The sequence below is a fragment of the Tinamus guttatus genome, unplaced genomic scaffold, assembly GCF_059628265.1.
Source record: "Tinamus guttatus ecotype Peru unplaced genomic scaffold, ASM5962826v1 Tinamus_guttatus_pri_ptg000643l, whole genome shotgun sequence".
NCBI classification, from domain to species: Eukaryota; Metazoa; Chordata; class Aves; order Tinamiformes; family Tinamidae; genus Tinamus; species Tinamus guttatus.
In genome coordinates this window covers 798,498-816,482 of record NW_028289177.1, presented here as the reverse complement: position 1 = coordinate 816,482, position 17,985 = coordinate 798,498, and the positions used below count along the sequence as shown (strand labels likewise).

The following is a 17,985-nucleotide window of genomic DNA, read 5'->3' as shown; positions in this document are numbered from 1 at the left end:
TGACACGGGAGCCGGGGCGCAGTGTGGCCCTGTCACCCCCCCCCACACCGGGCTGGGACGGTCCCGGGGGGAGGAACGAGCAGCCTAAAAATAGCGGCGGGCGGGGGGGGCGGCAGGGCCCGCGGACGGGACGAGGCGGCTCTGGGGACCGGGACCGGCCGCATGGGACCCTCCCGGGTCCCCTCCCCATGGCGCCTGCCGCCGAGGTCCCCGCTGGCCCCGAGCTTGGGGCCCAGAGCAAAGGGTCCCCCGTTCCCAGCCCCGTTCCCGTGGCTCGGGGGCCGTTCGGGGGCGGCGCGGAGCCCGCGCGGCGCCGCTGTCCGCCCGCCGGTGCTGAACGGGCCGGTGCTGAATGGGCCGGTGCTGAACGGGCCCGACGGGCCGGTGCTGAACGGGCCGGTGCTGAAGGTGCCGCCGCGCTCTTAGAGGCGACCCGGGCGTAGCCGCTTAAACACGGCGCTCGAGATGGGGGAGGCATCGGGAGCGTGAGGGGGAGAGGGGGACACCGGGAACGGGCCCCCCCGGGATGGGCCCGGCCGCCCCGTTCGGGGAAAATCCACCCCCGGCCCCGCGCACCGGCCCGGCCGCCCCTCCAACCCGCCCGGCGCCGGGGACCCCTCCGGGCCGCCCCGCCGCAGCCCCCGGACCTGAGACTTCCCGGGCCCTTATTAAAAATAAATTGCTACAAATAAATAAAACACAGAAAGAGCAGCCACTGCCAGGCAGCCTGGAAGCTCCCGCCGCCTCCAGGCCCCCCGCTCCAACATTGTCCAGCAAACGGCGCTTCTTTCCTTCCCGGGGCGCAAACGGGCCGCGACGTCCCGACAAACGGGATCCCAGCGCCCGTCGAGGGGCCGAGCAAGGGCCGCCGTGTCCCCCGCACCGGCCGCGGGGGTAGCGGTACCCGCGCCGCTCTTACCGGGGCGGCTCGGACTCCTCGCCGCTGCTCGTGCCGCTCTCCTCGATGGTGAAGACGACGCGGGCGCCGTCGGGCTCGGGGCCGCGGGCGGGCTCGGCGGGGCGGCCGCTCGGCGGCGGCAGCAACGGGCTCCCGGAGAGGCGGCGGCGGGCGCCGCTCCCCGACGGGGCGGGCTCGGCGCCGTCGCGGCCGCGCTGCGGGCACAGGGCGCCGCCTGAGCCCGGTACCGGCCGGAGCTCTCCAGGGTGCTGCGCGGGGGCGGCCCCGCTCCGCCCCGGGGTGCGGGGACTGCACCGGGAACCGGGAGAGGCGCTTGGGACGCGGCCGATCCCGCTCTCCTCCCGCTACCGGGAGCGGCCGCGAAGCCGGGACCGCACAGACACCCCCCCCGCTCCGCAAACAGATCCGCGACCCCCGCCGCAAACGGTCCCCTCCGTCGGGGAGCGACACCCGCCCCCTCCCGCTCCCACCGGGCGCCGGTAGCGCACGGGAGCCCCCTGGCGGGCTCGGGGCCTCGCTGCAGCCCCGGGGACACCGGGACGGGGGGAGACCCGAGACTCCCCCGGTTCCGAGCCGGGATCCGGTAGGAACCGCGGAGGCGCCACCGGGGCCGCGCGAGGTCAGAGCACCGAGCGGGGCGGAGGGGGACGGACATGGGGGCCCCGGGGGCAGCTCAACCCCACATGCAACCCCCCCCCGGACCCCCGGAGAGACTCCGGACCCCCCCGGGCCGGACCGGGCCCGGCCAACCCCCCTCCCCAACACCACGCGCAGTGGAAAAACCCCCAGCACTGTCACGCTTACGCAGGAGCTAATAATAATTAACCGCCCATTAGGAGGATAATTAACCGCCGCTGCTCTGCCGTCACCGCGGTTACTGCTGCCCGCGGGCGCGAGGGCACCCGGGCCTCCCGGTGTCCCCCCCGACCAACCCGGGGAGCCCCATGCACGAAGTGACAGCAACGGGACCGTGATGGGACCGCGATGGGGCCGCGATGGGACCGCGATGGGGCCGCGCTCACCTCGCTGCTCAGGACGGGCAGCGCCGTCCGGCTCCGTCGCATGGTGCTGCCTGCGGCCACGGCGCCTGCGGGTCACCCAGCTCAGCCCGATGGGCTCCGCCGATGCTGCCACCCTCCCGTTCACTGCCCGGAGCCCCCCCGGGACACCCCGTTTGGGCTCTGTTGTATTGGCCGCCACTGGGCCCTGCAGGATGTGACAGGGTCCGTGCGGTGGCTCTTGGCGTGTTTCTCTCCCGGTGCTGATTTATGGCATTGGGCTGCTGCGTGGGCCCCCCCACCCTGATCCGTGGGTTTCCAGCGTTGGGGGCGGTGAGTGAAGCTGCGTGGGAGCACCCAGGCCTGAGACCCCGGGGATGGGCTGGGGATCGAACCCGCTTCCCCGGGCTGGAGCATCTGCCAGGCCACGAACCCCCCCAGTGCCGCGTTAATGATGGACCTGGGACCCCCGTTACCTGTGCACTGGTGGCCCTGTGCCCCCCCTGGCTCAGGCAGACCCTGTGGCTGCACCAGGAGCCTTTTCCAGCCCTTCCCGGCCTGGAAACCCCCCTGTTTCCCAGGGCCGAGCCCCTGGGTGCTCCTGGATGAGCAGCAGCAGCAGCTTAGGGCCGTGCAGGCCCCCAAGCCAGAGGAGGGGTCCCAGCCCCATAGCAGGTGGGGGCCCCATCTCACCCCCCAATCCGCCCCCCGCAGCCCCATCCCGCGGCCCCCATCCCGCTCCCCCCCGTTACCGGCGGCCGGTCGGCGGCGCCTGCAGCGAGTGCAGCGGAGCAGAAGGAAGGCGGCGTGCGTGCCGGCCCGCGCGCGCCCTCCCATCCGCTGCCGCCGCCGCCGCCGCTCTGCGCCCCCCCGCGCCCGCCACCCCCCGGGGCTCCCGCTGCCACCGGGAGGACGTGGAGAGGGGCTGCAGCGGGAGATGCTGGGGACGATCCGGCTGCCCCGGGGCTCCCGGGCATGGGGAGGGCCCAGGAAGGCTGCGGGGGGCAGAGGGGGCTGCAGGCGGCTCGGAAAACAGGGAGAATTGGCCCATGTGGCAGCGACTTTATTGCCCGTCCAGCGCATCCGCAGCGGATCCGGGTGGCCGGGAGCCACCAGGTCACCTCGGCGGATGGCGAGCGATGGGGAAATCTTCTGTCACCTTCCCCTGCGGAGCAGAGAGAGGAGGGGTGAATGGAGCACCCCAGGGACACGTCCCCAACGGGCATCCGCCGCCACCGCCTGCAACGCACCAGGGGCACCTCGTCGAGGCGCTGGAAGCGGGGCCGCCCGCGGCGACACAGCCGCACGAGCAGCACGGCCGCCGCCGCCACCAGCACGGCCACGAAGAGGCTGATGACGACGGCCAGGCCCCCGTTCACCTTGGCAGGGGGATGTGCTGCGGGGAGGTGACATGGTGGCCGTCACCGCGCGGTCCCCGCGCCGCCGCCAAAGCGGGTTGGGGCCGCGCAGCGTCCACGGTGCAGCGGGGAGCAGCGGTTCTGCGCCCAGGCGGGCACGAGGCCCGTGACGTCTCCTACCTGCGGTGGCCACGGTGGCCGCGTGCGCCGGGGGAGCTGGAGGAGCAAGGACGAGCGTTAGCCCGGGGCAGGCCCCAGAGACACCCGGGTGGGTGACGGAGCCCTGGGTGCTGCCGCCAGCCGCCCCACGCGGGTCCCGGCCCCGCTCTCACCCGAGCTGCCCGACGGGGTGGCCGCGGTGCCCGCGGTGCTGGGGCTCACGGCTGGTGGCGGAGAACTGGGAGCAGGAGGGGACTCAAGGTGATCGGGAGGAGATGACGGTGACACCAGGGGCGAGATGGATGGAGGCACCGGGGATGTCTTGGGTGGAGTTGATGCCGTGGACAGGATGGATGGAGGCACCGGGGATGTCTTGGGTGGAGATGATGCTGCAGACAAGATGGTTGCAGGCGCCAAGGATGTCTTGGGTGGAGATGATGCTGCAGACAAGATGGTTGCAGGCACCGAGGACATCTTGGGTGGAGATGATGCCGTGGGCAGGATGGATGGAGGCTCCATGGTCTTCCCAGGTGGAGATGATACATTGACCGAGCCGGACGGATGCATCGTTGCCAAGCCGGCTGGTGGCGATGCTGTTGCCAAGCTGGAGAGAGGTTCCGTCCTCGGAGATGATGCCGAGGACGGGATGGATGGAGGTGCCGAGGATGAGATGGACGGAGGCACCGAGGACACATGAGTGGATCCTGGAGAAAGGGGCAGAGAGCCCCTTGACGCTCATGCAAGGGAAAGGCCCATGGAGCAACCCCCCGCACCAGGCCAGGCCACGGCCACCACTAAGGGGCTGGAGCATCTCCCAGGGCAGGAGAGCCAGGACCCTCCAGCCTGAAGAGGCGGCTCCAGGACTCCGCTCCATGGGGACATTCCCGACGGCAGCGCAGCAGGAACCCGCCTGCTGCTCGGACACCCCGTGCCCAGGAGGAGGCTCCACGTGAGGCCAGCTGGGCAGGTGCCACCAGCGCCAATAACGCCCTTCTCCACCCAAATCCTGTTTGCAGGATCGCAGCCAGCGCAGCCCAGCCCAGCGCAGAGCAAAGCCAAAGGGCCCCGGCGCCCGGCCAGCGCCCAGCACAGCCGACAGGATCCCCCCGGAGCCAGGATGGGACGTCCCCGTCCGCGTTCTGCGATGGGGAGGGTTTCCTAGTCCTCCCCACGGCGCAGACTTTGTCCTCCTGGTCCCCTTCCTGGCTGCGGCCGTTGGAGGCTCCTTGCTGCGGTTCCAGCCTCCTCCGCAAGCCGTTTCCCATCCCCAAATGTGGCCTCTCCATCGAGGCCGAGCCAGAGAAACAGCGGCTGCATCATCACGGTGCCGGAGGGAAGATGCGGGACCAGGGCCAGGAGCATCCCCTGCCCCTGGGGAGCCGCGGGGCCTCTGGTTGCAGCGGGGCGGCAGCGCCGGCGCGGGACGGCGGCACCGCGGAGCCGGGCGCTGCGCCGGAGCCGCCTGAGCTCATCGTGGAGCCGGGAGCCGCTCCTCGGTCCCGGCCTGCCAGGGCTTTCAAGTGGGCGCCTATCTGGGCTATCTGCGCCCAGGGCCCGGCGCGGGCGCCCGCGGGCGTCGCGGAGCGGCGGCGGCGCCGGAGCGGCGGCCGTGGGCACGCCGGGGCCCGCAACGGGCACGGGGGGATGGCGGCGAGCCCAGGGCGGAGGCGGCAGCGGCGATGCCGGAGCGGGGATGTGGGAGCAAGCGGGGAGCTCCGGGGGGCATGGAGCCCCTGCGCCCTTGCGCCCATGGCCGTGATGAGGTGGTGCCAGCACCGCCGGTTGGGCAGCACCGGAGCCGCGTCCAGCCGCACGGCCAGCACGTCCCCGGGTGTCCCGTGACCCCCGTGGGCGCCCACGTGCGGGTGCCCGGTGTCCCCCGCGCCCCCTCGCCCGTGTCGCCCGTCTCACCGGCGCCGAGCGCAGCCCAGGAGCAGCAGAGCAGCAGGCGCAGCGCCCGCCGCGCCGGGCCGCCCCCGCGGGCCATGGCGGGGCCGCTCTGCCGCCCGCGCCGCCGCCGCCGCCGCTTTATCCGCCCCGCCGGGGCGGGCGCCGCGGCGCCCCCTGCCGGCCCCGCGCGGAGCCGCCGCGACGGGGCGCGCGCGCGGGGGGAACCCCCCCCGCATCCCCGCGTGTCGCGGTTCCCCCGTGGCCCCGGTTCCCCCCTGGCCCCGCGCTGCCGTCGGGGGGCACACGCGGACCCCGGCGCCGTCGCTGCTCCGCGTTCATCCTGCGCGCGGACGGGGCGGACGGCGGCCCCGCCGCGGGGCCCCGCGGGATGGACACGTCGCTCCGTGTTTGCCGAGGGACGGGAGCGGCGGGAGCCGCAGATAAGCGCGGCGGCGGCCAGGCCGGGAGCCAGATCCCGGTGCCGGTCCTGCCTTATTGGGGCCGCGCTCCTGCTCCGCCTGCACGGAGCGCTGCCGGGATGGAATTCCCGGGGAAAAGGCCCCAAATGTCCCCAGATCCATTATGCTTCTTGCTGGGGACTCCTGACCCGCACCCAGCCCCACGCAGGGAGATGTAGGATCCATGGGAGCGCCGCGAGCGGGATCCAGCCCGCAGGGCCCCTCGAGGAGCAGCCCTGGATCGGGGCGGCCCCACAGGGACACGGGGCCAACTCGGGGCGCCCAGCGGTGGCCGTGCGGGTAGACGGCGAGGAAGAGGAGGGAGGCGAAGGCCGGCGGGAGCGGAGGGGCAGGGAGGAGCTGCAGGGGAGCCCGGGCTGCCCCGGGAGCGCTGGGAACGTCGTGGGGACAACAGGGCGCTGCGGGGGGCTGCGTGCCCGTGTCCCCCCCCCGGCTCTGGGGACCCCTCCTCGCCCCCCCGCCCCCTGCAAACCCCGGAGCCCCCCGCCCCCTCCGTGACGCAGGGAGACCCAGCCCCCCCCCCCCCCACCACCGGAAAACCTCCCGGGGGATCCCGAATCCGCCCGGGGGGGTGGGGGAAGATCCCGATTCCGCCCGGGAAGGGGGGGGAAGATCCCGATTCCACCCGTGGGGAGATCCCAGTTCCACCGGGGGGGATCGCGAATACACCCGGGGAGGACCCGATTCCGCGCGGGGGGGGGGGGGGGGGGGGAGGGGGGGAAGATCCCGAATCCACCCGGGGATCCCCATCAAACCCCCCCCCCCCCGGGTTTCCCCCCGCCGTGCCGCCCCCCCCCCCCCTCGGCCCCACAACCCCCTTCGCGCCAAGATGGCAGCCGGCGGCGGCGCCGCTTCCTGCGCAGGCCCCGCCGTGTCGCGCCCCCCCCCCCCGCTACCGTCCCCGTTCCCCCCCCCCCCCAAAACCGGTGCCCCCCCCAACCCCCCCGCCCCGACGGCGAAGCAGACAGCGAGAGGCGGCTCCCGGCGCGGGTTTTACTGCGGCCTCCCTGGAATGTGGCGGGCGCGGGGCCCTCCGCCCGGGCGGGCCCCTCCGTCCGTCGGGGGAGGGCGGGGGGGGGATAACGGGGGTGTCCAGGGGGGTCCGGCGCCCCGCAGTCCGCCGGGGGCCGGGCCCCGTCTGTTCCAGTCCGTGCCCGGCGCCGCGTGGAGGGGGGAGGCCGGGGGGGAGGCAGAGCCGCCCCCCTCGACGGTACCTCCAAGTCCATGGGGGTTTCCCGGCCCGGGGAGCGCAGCCCCGACGGCGGCGAAAGCGCCAAGTCCGCCCGGGCCCGGCGGGAAGGAGGAAGAGGAAGGAGGAAGATGGAGGCGTTCGCTCTCCACTGCCAGTCTGTTCATCGCGGGGGGGGGGGTCCCCCCTTCCATCGTCCATCCAGGGGGTCCGGGCGCCCCCCTCGCCCCGCGGGGCGGCCCCGTCCCTCAGTACGCGGGCACCTGGTGCTGGTGCTGCGGCAGGAGCTGGCAGCCGCTGTTGACGTGGCTGAGCACCTTCTGCTTGAGCTGCGCCACCTGCTCGCGCAGGAGGCTGGCGGTGGAGGCCAGCTCCGTGTTCTGGCTCTTGAGGCTCTTCACCTTCTCCTCGAGGCGCGAGATGCGCTCCAGCTTCCTCTTGCGGCACTTGGAGGCGGCGATGCGGTTCCGCAGCCGCTTCCGCTCCGCCTTGATGCGCTCCTGCGTGTCCATGTCGATGGGCGAGAGCGGGGGGCTCTCGCCGAAGCTCGGCACCTCGGGCACGATCTGCGGCTCGTCCTTGAGCGGCGGCGGCGGCAGCCGCGGCGGCGGCGCCGCGAAGGGCCCCGGCTCGGCCGCGTAGCTCACGGCCGGGTAGCTGCTGAGGTTGGCGTAGACCGGCGGCTCGGGCGGCGGCGCCAGCCCCGCCGCGGGCAGCTCCGCGCCGCCGCTTCCTCCGCCGCCGCCGCCGCCGGAGCCGCCCGCCGCGCCGGGCGCGCCGCCGCCGAGCTGGTTCTGCTTGTGCAAATCCTCGAGCGCCTTCACGAAGCCCTCGGCGAACTCCTGCTCCTCCGAGGCGGCCGCCTTGGGGTAGAGGAACTGGCCGCTCGTGGGCGTCGTGGTGACCAGCCCGTTGGACTGGATGATGAGTCGCTCCAGCTCCGGCGACGCCAGCTTGAGCAGCCCCAGCTCGGCCGAGCCCAGCAGCCCCGCGGCCGCCGCCGCTTCGCCGCCCGCCGCCGGGCCCGCCGCTGCCGCCGCCGCCGCCGCTCCGGGGGCCTTCAGCGCCGCCGCCACCTGCTCCGGCAGCGCCAGCCCGAGCGCGTCTTTCTTCATCATGCTGCCGCCGGGGAAGGGCAGGAGGAGGCCGGTGCTACCGGAGGACGGGGCGAAGGCGCTGCCGAGGCCGCTCAACACATCATCATGGTAGAAGGGTGTTTCCATCCTCCTCCCCCGCCCGGCTGCGGGGGAACGGGGCGGGGGGGAAGAGGGAAGGGAAGGGCGGCCCGGGGCGAGCGCTGGGGCGGGGGAGGGGAGGGCGGGGGAGGCGCCGGTGGCGCCGGCCGCGGCCCCGGTGCTGCGCGCGCGCACACGCGATCTGCCGCCGCCGCGGCCCCCGCGCCGCCTTAAGTACGCGGCTCCGCCGCGGTGACCTCATCACGCCGCCACGCCATTGGCTGCAGATGACGTCCTCCCCCGCCCACATTTGCATAGGGGCGGGGCTTCGCCCCGCCGGTTCCTCCCCCCCGCCCGCCACCCCCGCCGTCCCGGGAGGGGGGGCCCCGCCCACTCCTGGCTCCGCTGTCGCCGGGGCGACGGCGGGTAAACGGCACAACAGCGCGGGGCCGCCGGGACGACGTCATGGCGGGGGAGGGGCGGTCACGTGGCCGCCGCCGGTGTCAATAGACACCGGGGGGGCACCGGGAGGTGGGACCGGGCACGGACCCTCCCACCGAGGGTACCGGGTGTCGCCCTCGGGGGCACCGCGCAGCGGCCCCGGTGCCGCCCGGCGGCGCGCTGAGACTGGGCGCAACTCATGGCCGCGATGGCGGTGCCCCGACGGGGCCAACTCGAGGGGGCGGGCGGACAAAAACACGCGAAAAACACCCCAAAATGAGCGGCGGGGGGGGGGGGGGGGGGCGCGATGGCCGCTGCTGGCGCTCGGGGCTCGCCGTGAAGCCGGTTCCACCCCCCAGCGGCGGCGCCGGCCCGACCGGTTGTGGCGGCGCCGCCCTGCCCCGGGGCCGCGGCCGTGGCGTGCGTGCCGGGCGGGGGCGGCCCCGACGGGCGGCCCGGTCCCCCCCGCACACATCCCCGTGGGGCGGGCGGGCCGGCACCCGCACCGGGCCGGGCCGGGCCGCTCTGTCCCGGCGCCGCTCGGCGGGGCGGCCCCGACGGGGCGCGCGGAGTTAACGCGGGGCCGGCGCGCGCGTCACGGCCGCGGGCGGCTGAGGGGGCGGACCCGCGTCAGCGGTGACGTCAGAGCGGGGCCGCGCGCGGCGCGGCGCGCGTGGGGGGCAGCGCGCGTGTCCGTCGGGGGGGGCCGCACGTGCCCATGTCCCCCCCGGCCCCTCCGCCCACCCCGGCCGCAGCTCCGGGTTTCCTCGAGCAGCCCCGCGCTGGGGCCGGGACCCGGGCTCGGGACCGGGGTGGCAGCCCCCCCCAGCACCCCAACGCTCCGGGCACAGCGTCACGGCGGGGCCACAGCCACCCCCGTGGGGCAGGGGGGACACCCCGGATCCCCCTCATCCCTCTGGCCCTTCCTGCTCTTCCCGCTGCGCTGGAGGGGCCGAAGGAGCAACAGCCCCAAAGTGGCTCTGGCTTCTTCCCCTGCACCAGGGGCACCCCCGGGCGATCCCATGGCCTGGGCTGGATGCGCTCGGGAAAGGTCCCGCATCCCGGTCCCCGGAGCAGGGAGCAGGAGAGCAGCGCGGCGGCTGCGCCCGCCACGTGAGCCAGCAAAGCGGCGTCTTAGTCACCTCGCGGGGCCGGGGGACGAGGCCCTGCGGAGGCCGCTCCGAGGGGGCCGCATCCCCCCTCCCCGGGCCTGGGACAAGCAGGGAAAAAAAATATTATTAAAACACAAATGAGAAAGGAAAGCGAGGAGGCGGCTCTGACGCGTATTTTTAGGCGCTTAGCGCAGCCCTGAACTATTTTGGCGGCCCCTCCCTCGGCGGTGCAGCCGCCGCCGCGCGGCTATTCCTGGGCCGTCTCCCGGGCGCACGCAGCGCTCTGAGTCACGGCCCCCCGGCGCAGCGGGCCCCGCGCCAGCCCCGGCTCCGTGCGCGCCGGCCGCGTGGCCAAGGCCTTCGGCCTCCTCCTCCTCCTCTCGGGGTGCTGCCTTTCCCCGCGCGGGAGGGAGCCCTTGGGGGGACAGCAGGGAGCGTGCAGGAGTTGACCCCCCCCATAATAGCTGGGGCCAAAAATGCTCGGAGAGGAGGGAAAAACACGGCCCGGGCTGCAGAGAGGCAGCGCTGCCGGAGAGGGGCTGCGGTTAAGCAAATGCAGAGCTCAGGGAGCTAAAACACAGGAGCCGCGCGCTCCGCGGAGAGCTAAAACACAGGAGCCGCGCGCTCCGCGGGGAGCTCCGGCGCGCTCCGCTCGCACCGAGGTCCCCTCTCCGTCCCCAGGCAGCCGCGGCCCCGGCTGCTGCCGTCGCTTCCTTCCCCACGAGGGCAGCGGCAGCGCGGGGAGGTTCTGTGGCTGCAGCGCCAGGGAGGGAGCAGCTGGGGAAGGGGAAGTCGGACGGGTCCGGCCCGGGTCGGGAGCCCGTCTGAGCGGGGAGGACGCGCGCCCGGGGCTGCGGGGACAACGCGGCTGCTTCTGCAGACGGGGCTCCAGGCAGGTCCTTCCTGAGTTCACAGGGCTCCAGCCAGGTCCTTCCTGAATTCACGGGGCTCTGGCCAGGTCCTTCCTGCGTTCGGTATTTACACTAGCAGGAGAAGGGTTTTTACAGGGGGTTTCGCTGCGGCCCCAGAGGAAGTCGTTTTGTGCAGGTTGGTGATTTATTCCTGCTCGCTACATAGCACAACTTCTATAATCATTAAAAAAACCCTGTCTATAAAAAACGTGTGCCCGTTTCCTCTTCGGAACGGTGGGGATGGCAGAGCGGGCTTCGAGAGGGGAGCTGCTTGTAAAGAAGCCCAAGAGCCGCCGCCCGGCTGCCCCGAACGAGGCTCTCGCAGTGTCTGCGTTACCTTCAACGCGGCCGGTCAGGAAGTTGAGGCGAGAGCCTCGTTCCTCCCCAGCGCCCGGAGCCGCTTTCACTTCACATCAGCCGGGCCCTTGTGCAGCACGTTCTGCTCGGGGGCCTCCGAGACGAGGACGCGGAGCCTCCACGGGGCCGCGGGGAGAAACGTCGGGACAGTTAGGGGGGAAAATGAGAGGAGCCGATAGGGAAGCCGACGGCTGCATTTCCTGGGAAAGAAGCTTGGGAAAAAACAAAATACTGTCGCAGCTTGGGACTCTGCAAGATTCCCCGTCATGCGCACAGGGGAGAGCATTCAGTGTGAAAAACAGAAAAAAAAAAGAATCAATTCAACTTAACCATTTCAGCTGCTTTTCAGGAAAAAGGGGGAAAAAAGGCAGTGAAGAATAAGGGGCACATTATCCTTCCACGATGAGACATAAACCCCCTTTCCTTTAAAGGAAACTTCTAATCTGAAGTGAAAGGAGAAATATAATAATTGAGAAACCCTCAGAAGCTGTCTTGGAAATGGCCCTTGGAGAGGCCAACGCGACGCTCATCCCAAACTCTCCTCCTTGCTCCGCAGCACGGGGGAGAGACAGAACTGACCAGCCAGAAAGAAGACGGTTTTAAAAGATTTTTTTTAAAAAAAGAACTCTTAAGACTCCTCATGTAAAGATACAATATCCTCGAGCTCGGTGTTTTTAAATCAAAATGTTTGCCTCTGTTACAAATGCAACAGCTTCCCCAAATTTCAAGTACAAAAAAACAAAACAAACCATCCTGAGAAAGTGTTTGCCTTAGTTCTTTAAACACTGTACAGGATAACACTAAATTAAACCTGGTGACCCTGAAGAATTAAACAGCACTTTCATTCTCAGGAGAAGACAGAAGTTGGGTCCTTCACCATAAGTGATTTTTTTTAGGTATTTCCAATTACAGATTTTCTGACTAGAAGTGAACTTCACTTTACCAGATTAGACCGTGAGGGGCTTCCAAGCGACATGATTCAGGCATCGAGTAGCTGACTAAAGACCAGAAAATTAATGTTTTTGAACACACAGCCACCCCGAGGCGACAGAACCAAGCGGCTCCCCAGCACCGTCCCTGGTGCTCGCGGCTTCTCACTGCTTTGCCGATTGCCTGCCCGGCTTCTTCTCCTGCTGGCCTCTTCCGCTGCCTGGAATCCCTCGGCCACGGCCGCCGAACACACCTAAGGGGCAAAAACAAACCCAAAAAAGAAGAAAAACAGGTGTAAGAATGTGTTTCCCAGCCACTCAGAGCTTTACCACCACGCTCTGCCCAAACGCAAAACTGTTTTTCCAGTTTTTGGCAGGATTTTTCGACTCTCCCCTTGCCAATTGCCAGCCCCACAGTTTATTCTCTAGGTGCCTAACGTATCTCTGCACACCGGCGGGTCCCATAAAGTTTCCCTGCTCACGTGCACCCTGCCAGCCAGCTGTGCCATCGTCAGAAATTTATGTTTACCGATTTTGAAGAACGTAACCCAGAAAGAGCTACTGGGTTTTTAATTGAGCCGAAGCACCTGGCAGCAGCGGGGTTAGCCCCTTGCACTGCGTCCCATGGAAGCTGTGAAACCAAACCAGAGAGGGTGACTCAGTCGCAAAAACTCAGCTGCAAACACCAAATCTATCCTGCTCTGTGCCCGCCTGGCTCTTGGGCAGAGCGATCCATCAGAGATGGTGCCGGACGCCGCGACACGGCACCAATAACCGAGGGTGCAGCAGGGCTCTGTGGACATATGGGCATCCACCCACCTCCAGCGACTTCCAGTTTGCCTTGGGAGCTGCAACTCTCCCTCTCCCCTTTCTCCCAGCTGGGTAAGTTCACTGGGAATGGACAGGAGTTGGTCCTGGGCTGTCACTGCGAGGTTTATTTCAGCGCGTCGCTGATAAAGGGGCTGCGAAGCCGCCGCAGTGACCACAGCACAAGCAGCAGAGCCCAAAGGACGCCTGCTCCAGGCAGAAGACTTTGCTCTAGAGCCCTATGCTCTTCTTAAGCCCAGACCACAGGCCTAAACTACAAGGAAAAATACAAATAATAATAATAATAATAATGCTTCTAACCCTGCAGTCCCTGGGATGCTCTCAGAGCTCCGACTGCTCCCAGAGAAGCCGAGAAACGACCACAGCACTTTTGCTTCTTGGCTTGCCAAACTCAGAAGACGACGGATTACCAGTGTCAGAACAATAATCCTTTCAACTGTGCGCACAATTATAGCTCTACTTCTGCCTGCCGGCCTCCCAGCCAAATTGTCCTGCTTTTTTTTTTTTTTTTTTTTTCCCCTTCATGTCTCAGTAATGAGCGCCAAACCTTTTAGCTAATTAGCAAATGCCGAAGCTTCCCTTTAAAATATTCCATCAGCTCATTTAAGTTGCACATCAAAACAGCGGGGAACTCCGCCTCAAACAGGGCCCGGCGCTGCGTCCACAAGGTGGATATTTCCACAGCACCGGCAGCAGAGAAAACATCGCAGCTGCAACGTTTCTGCAAACAACCCTGTCCAAAAGGCTGCTCCGCCAAGAGCCTTGGACACGAGAAGGGAAGGAGGGGAAAGAAAATAAAGGCGCCTTCAGATTTGTAAAGGTCACTTGTGCGTGTTCAGAGCGCTGAGACAGCACGGGCGGCAGAAACCACAGGGGTTTTTCCCTCTAGAAGTCCCAGGAGGTGGAAACGGGGCCTTCACGGGTCCCCATGTGATGGGACAGCCCCGGTGGGTCACTGCTGTCCTACCAGGAGTCCAGAGAGACGTCGCCCCTCGTTGGCTCAGGCCCCAGGACTCCTTTTAGAGCTCAGTTTTTGGGGCTGAGCCCAGTTTGGTCGCAGCCCGGGATCTGGAGCTCCTACTGCAGGCAAATCCTGCACCAAGAGCAGCCCTGAGGCTGGCACAGGGGCCCAGGGAGCCGACCACAAAACGAATCTCAAGGCTGTGGCAGGAGGTACAAGCAGGAAAGAAGAGAAGTGGTTTTCAGGCTTCCTGGAGAACCGTTTTGGCAAAAAAAAAAAGAGAGAAAAGAAAAAGGAGAGGGGACAGAAATACCCCTAAACTGAAGCACTCCAAGACAACCTATTTTCAGCAGGACAGGGGAAGGAAGGGTTGTTTTTGTGACCTATTTCTTCACAAGTGGTTACCTCCCCTCGTATCAGAGACATGAATTATTTGTGTAGAGCAGGAAGAACATAAATCCTCGAATATAATTAAAAAATACATAGAAAAAAAGGCAAGTCAGAAGATCAGAAGCACAACTATCAGGGAAGATGATGTTTTCCACCACTGTGACCACCAGGGCCCCGTGGATTTTCGAAGAAAACAGCCATTTGCTTGTGCCCCAGGCCTGCTCAGCTACACAAACTGGAGCCCATATTCCGCACGGAGCCAGAAGGGAGGGAAGGAGCCGAGCGCGGAGCGGGGCAGGGCCCTCCCCTCGTCGCCTCCTTTGTGTTCCTTGGCTCCGCGCTCGCGCAGCGACATCGCGCACGGAGGCGGCTGCGGCTCCGCGCCAGCTCCGCGGAGCCGGGAAGCAGCAACCGCTTCTCGCACTTTTAAATGCAGGTCCCCCGCACGGCACCTCATCCCGCGGGAGGAGAGGGCAGGATCGTTACCTCGTCCAGCCCCTCCGACGCCGCGGCCCTTCTGCTGCTTCTGCTGCTGCATCCCGCCGCGGCCGCGGCCCTTCGACACCACCTCTTCTTTCACCATGTCGATGATTTCATCGGGGATTCGCAGGTACTTGATGGTGCTGCCACGAATGTAACACTCGGGCATCCTCCAGAACTTGTCACCATCCTGGCAGGGAAACAAAACATTAGGCTGAGGACAGGAAGACATATTTATACTATTTTTTGGCATCCAAGGATTTCTATCAGTTCTGGAGAGTGTGATAGTTACTCGACCTCTTCTGACAGCGTTATCCATATGCAGGCGCAAAAATGGATTTTCTCCAAAGCACCCATCCCTAAAACCCGGGAGCAGAAAGGGCATTTAGCCACATACCCTGAAGTTTCAGTTTGTTCCACAAATGCTTTTAACACTAGCAGAACACAGAGAAAGAACAGGCGGAGGAAGCAGGGCCTTCTCCTCGCTTCTCTCATAAGAAGGGAATTGAAAGTGGGACCAGAGAGGCAAACGTGGTAAATCACACACAACTGCCACAACAAAACGCAGTCCCAGCAAAGGCGCACGCCCGGAAAGATTTCTTTTCCAGAAGCCTCGGCTGGGAGTCACCTAAATATCTCACTGCTCTGGGGTGTGGATTGAGCAGCAGGGCTGTATCCGGAGCCAGCTGGACGCGGGGTGTGTGCCCACCAGCTGCGGAGGAACTGTGGAAAACAAGGAGCTCCCAGATCACGTACAAAATAACCGGTCCTCAGGTGCCAAGTTGTGAAGCAGACGGTCGTCCCTATACGTGTGTTCTGTCCGTTAGTTGTTTAACTGAGTTTAACCGGCTCGGGACGTCTGCAGGGCGGCGGGATGGGGATAGGACCATCGGAGCCCGACAACAACTCGTGGTGTGACCAGGAGGAGGGAGGAGGCCCCACAGCAGCGTCCCGGCACGGAGGGCTCAACACGTTCCCCTTCCCTGGGGAGAAAATGGTCCCGGCTCGGGAGTTATTTGGGGCAACTCTGCGTGCGCAAACAAGTCCATCCCGCGCAAGACGGGACAGAGAGAAACAGCCTTCAAAAGCCACCCAGCAAACCCCACCCTGCCTCGGATCCTCCCAGCTGCGCTTTGGCTCCGGGTGCAGGAAAGGATCCAGCCGGGCTCCCTGCTTCCTCGTTCCGGCCTCCGGAGTAAACAAGCAGCCTCCCAGGCGGGGACGGCACCGCTCCGGGCCATCTAGCGGCCGTCCCCACCGCTGCCACCGCCGCCACCGCCGCTCGCACGGAGCCTTTGCCCTTTGGGAGGCACCTGGCGCTGCAGCGGGGCAGGAACGCGGCCACAAAGCGCCAGGGCTTTTCTGCTAGGGCAGACACAGCCGTGGGCGACCCCAGGGCTGCGAACTTGAGGCGCTGCTGCTGCCACCAGCGAGCACAGAAAGCTCCATCCCAAAGAGGAGCCCCTAAAGGACAACTTTACCTGTGCCGTGAGCGCCGGCAGGGCTTTGTCCTCCGTCCTCCTTGTCCTGCCACGGGCCAAGACCTGCCCGCAAAGGCCCCAGCGCCGCTGCCCGGCCAGCACAGACCCTCCCCAGGCCTCGCCGACCTGATCTCTGTGCTGTCGCATTGTGTGTGGTAACACGCCCCAGATACGAGGGTCAGAACTTTCCAGTCACGGAGCGACTGCTCCGCAGGGTTTGCGGAGAGGTTTTGGAGGATGTGGTCTCTTCCAACAGGTTTCTCCCTGCCGAAGGCCCCCGACGTCGCGGGGCAGAGCCGCCGCCGCCGGCACGGCCCCGCTGCAGCGCCGGCTGCTCGGGGACAAGACCGGGCACTGCTGGGCAAGGTCAAGGCCCCGTGCGCAGATCCCAATCTCCGCAGCTCCGATGGCAAGAGCGCCGGCCAAGCCCGGGGCGGATAAACCACCGGCTCCCGGGGCTTCCTCGTGTGCAGACGTGCAGGGCAGGAGCCGGGGAAGCTATTAAGGGGCAGCGCAGCACCCGAGGGGACGGGGCGACCCGGCTCTGCCGCCTGCACGTAACCGAGGAGGCTCCCAACACCCAGCTCTGCCTCGAGGCGCCGGCCAAGCGCCGTCCCCGGGGGCAGCCCGGCGCCCCACGGCCCCCATGGATGAACGGGGCCCCGCGCGGCGCTTCCTGCAGCCCCGGCACGGACCGCAGCGGCTCCGCGCGCTCCCAGGGGGTTCTTTGGGGAACACAAACCTCCGTGATGCATCCAGCAAGGGCTGCCCACGCCCGGGACCACCAGGATGACCTCTCCAAAGGGCGGCACAGCCCGGGGGTCGGCCCTGGGGCACGGACACGGATGGGGCAGCCCAAAGGGACGGGTGACGGGTCCTGGGGAGCAGCGGGAGGCACCGGGACGTGTGGATGCCCCCGGCATCCCCGGGGGACCTGCCGTACCCGGGATGTGCGGATTGCTCCTGGTTCCCGGACGTAGCCGGGATGTGCAGATCCCCCCTGGTTCCTGGGCATAGTCGGGATTTGCGGATCCCCCCTGGTTCCCGGGCGTAGCCGGGACGTGCAGATCCCGCCCCCCCCGGTTCCTGGCCGCACCCAGGACGTGCGGATCCTCCCCGTTCCCAGGACACGCGGATCCCCCGCTCCCCGCCGTACCCGGGACGTGCAGATGACCTCCCGCAGGTTGATGTTCATCCAGTTGTCGCAGCTCACCAGGTGCCCGTTGTAGGTCTCGCCGTTCTTGAGCTCCACCAGCTGCAAGAGACCAGGCGTCAGCCGGTAACGGAGCCGCCGGGAGGGGCCGCGGGCGCCGCCGGTGCCGGCACTCACCATGGGGTGGTTCTGCGCCGTTTTCAGCAGGGACAGGGGCAGCTGCGGGAGAGAGAGAGCCGCGAGGCCCCGGTGAGGGCCCGCGCGCGGCCCGGGCCCCGCGCCGCCGCCCGCTACTCACCATCGTGCCGGAGCCGCCGCCGCGCCGCTCGCACCGCCCCCGCCGCCGCGCGGGGCCAATCAGCGCGCGGCGCCCCGGCGGCGGGGCCAATCAGAGCGCCGCACCGCGCCGGCGGAGCCAATCAGCGCCCGGAGTGCGGGCCCGGCCGTAAAGCGCCGCAGCGGCGCCCCAGCCCCGTGAGGCGCGGGGAATGGGCGGCCCTTTCGCTTTCACGACAGTGCTGCAAGGCGAGCGGCGGCCGCCGCCGTACCCAGAGTGCCCCGCGGCCCCTGCCGGTACCGGCGCGCTGTGCTCGGTGTCCCCTGCCCGCCATGCTGGAGTCCCGTAATATCCCCCCGTGACAAAAACACTGAGTTTCGCCACCGTTTAAGCAGCTCCCGCCGGTTGCCCGTTTGTTACCGGGACGGGGCACATTCCCGGTACCGATCCCACAGCCCGGGGTGGGGGGCCGCCCGCTCGCCCCCCGCCCCCGGGGCT

The 17,985-nt window shown here is 67.9% G+C and overlaps 2 protein-coding genes across 2 annotated transcripts; both read right to left on the bottom strand.

Moving 5' to 3' along the window:
* Nucleotides 1-7,211: 7,211 nt before the first annotated feature.
* JUND (JunD proto-oncogene, AP-1 transcription factor subunit) lies at nt 7,212-8,364 on the bottom strand. Its single transcript, XM_088535705.1, has one exon. The coding sequence runs from the start codon at nt 8,213-8,215 to the stop codon at nt 7,241-7,243; it is 975 nt and encodes a 324-aa protein (XP_088391831.1). The 5' UTR covers nt 8,216-8,364; the 3' UTR covers nt 7,212-7,240.
* A 3,289-nt stretch (nt 8,365-11,653) lies between these two features.
* Nucleotides 11,654-17,528, bottom strand: LSM4 (LSM4 homolog, U6 small nuclear RNA and mRNA degradation associated). Its single transcript, XM_088535718.1, has 5 exons — nt 17,509-17,528; nt 17,388-17,429; nt 17,214-17,312; nt 14,583-14,766; nt 11,654-12,171 (listed from the first exon to the last, which is right to left on the bottom strand). Exons 1-5 carry the CDS (start codon nt 17,509-17,511, stop codon nt 12,083-12,085), a joined length of 417 nt encoding a protein of 138 aa, XP_088391844.1. The 5' UTR covers nt 17,512-17,528; the 3' UTR covers nt 11,654-12,082.
* Between the last annotated feature and the right edge of the window lie 457 nt (nt 17,529-17,985).

Bases quoted from the DNA above. Each gene is read 5' to 3' on its own strand.
- JUND (XM_088535705.1), bottom strand. From the start codon at position 8,215: ATGGAAACACCCTTCTACCATGATGATGTGTTGAGCGGCCTCGGCAGC.
- LSM4 (XM_088535718.1), bottom strand. The intron at 14,767-17,213 runs GTACGGCGGGGA...TTTCCCTGCCAG, and splicing joins AGGTCATCTGCACGTCCCGG to GATGGTGACAAGTTCTGGAG. The intron at 12,172-14,582 runs GTAACGATCCTG...TTTGCCCCTTAG, and splicing joins CGTCGGAGGGGCTGGACGAG to GTGTGTTCGGCGGCCGTGGC.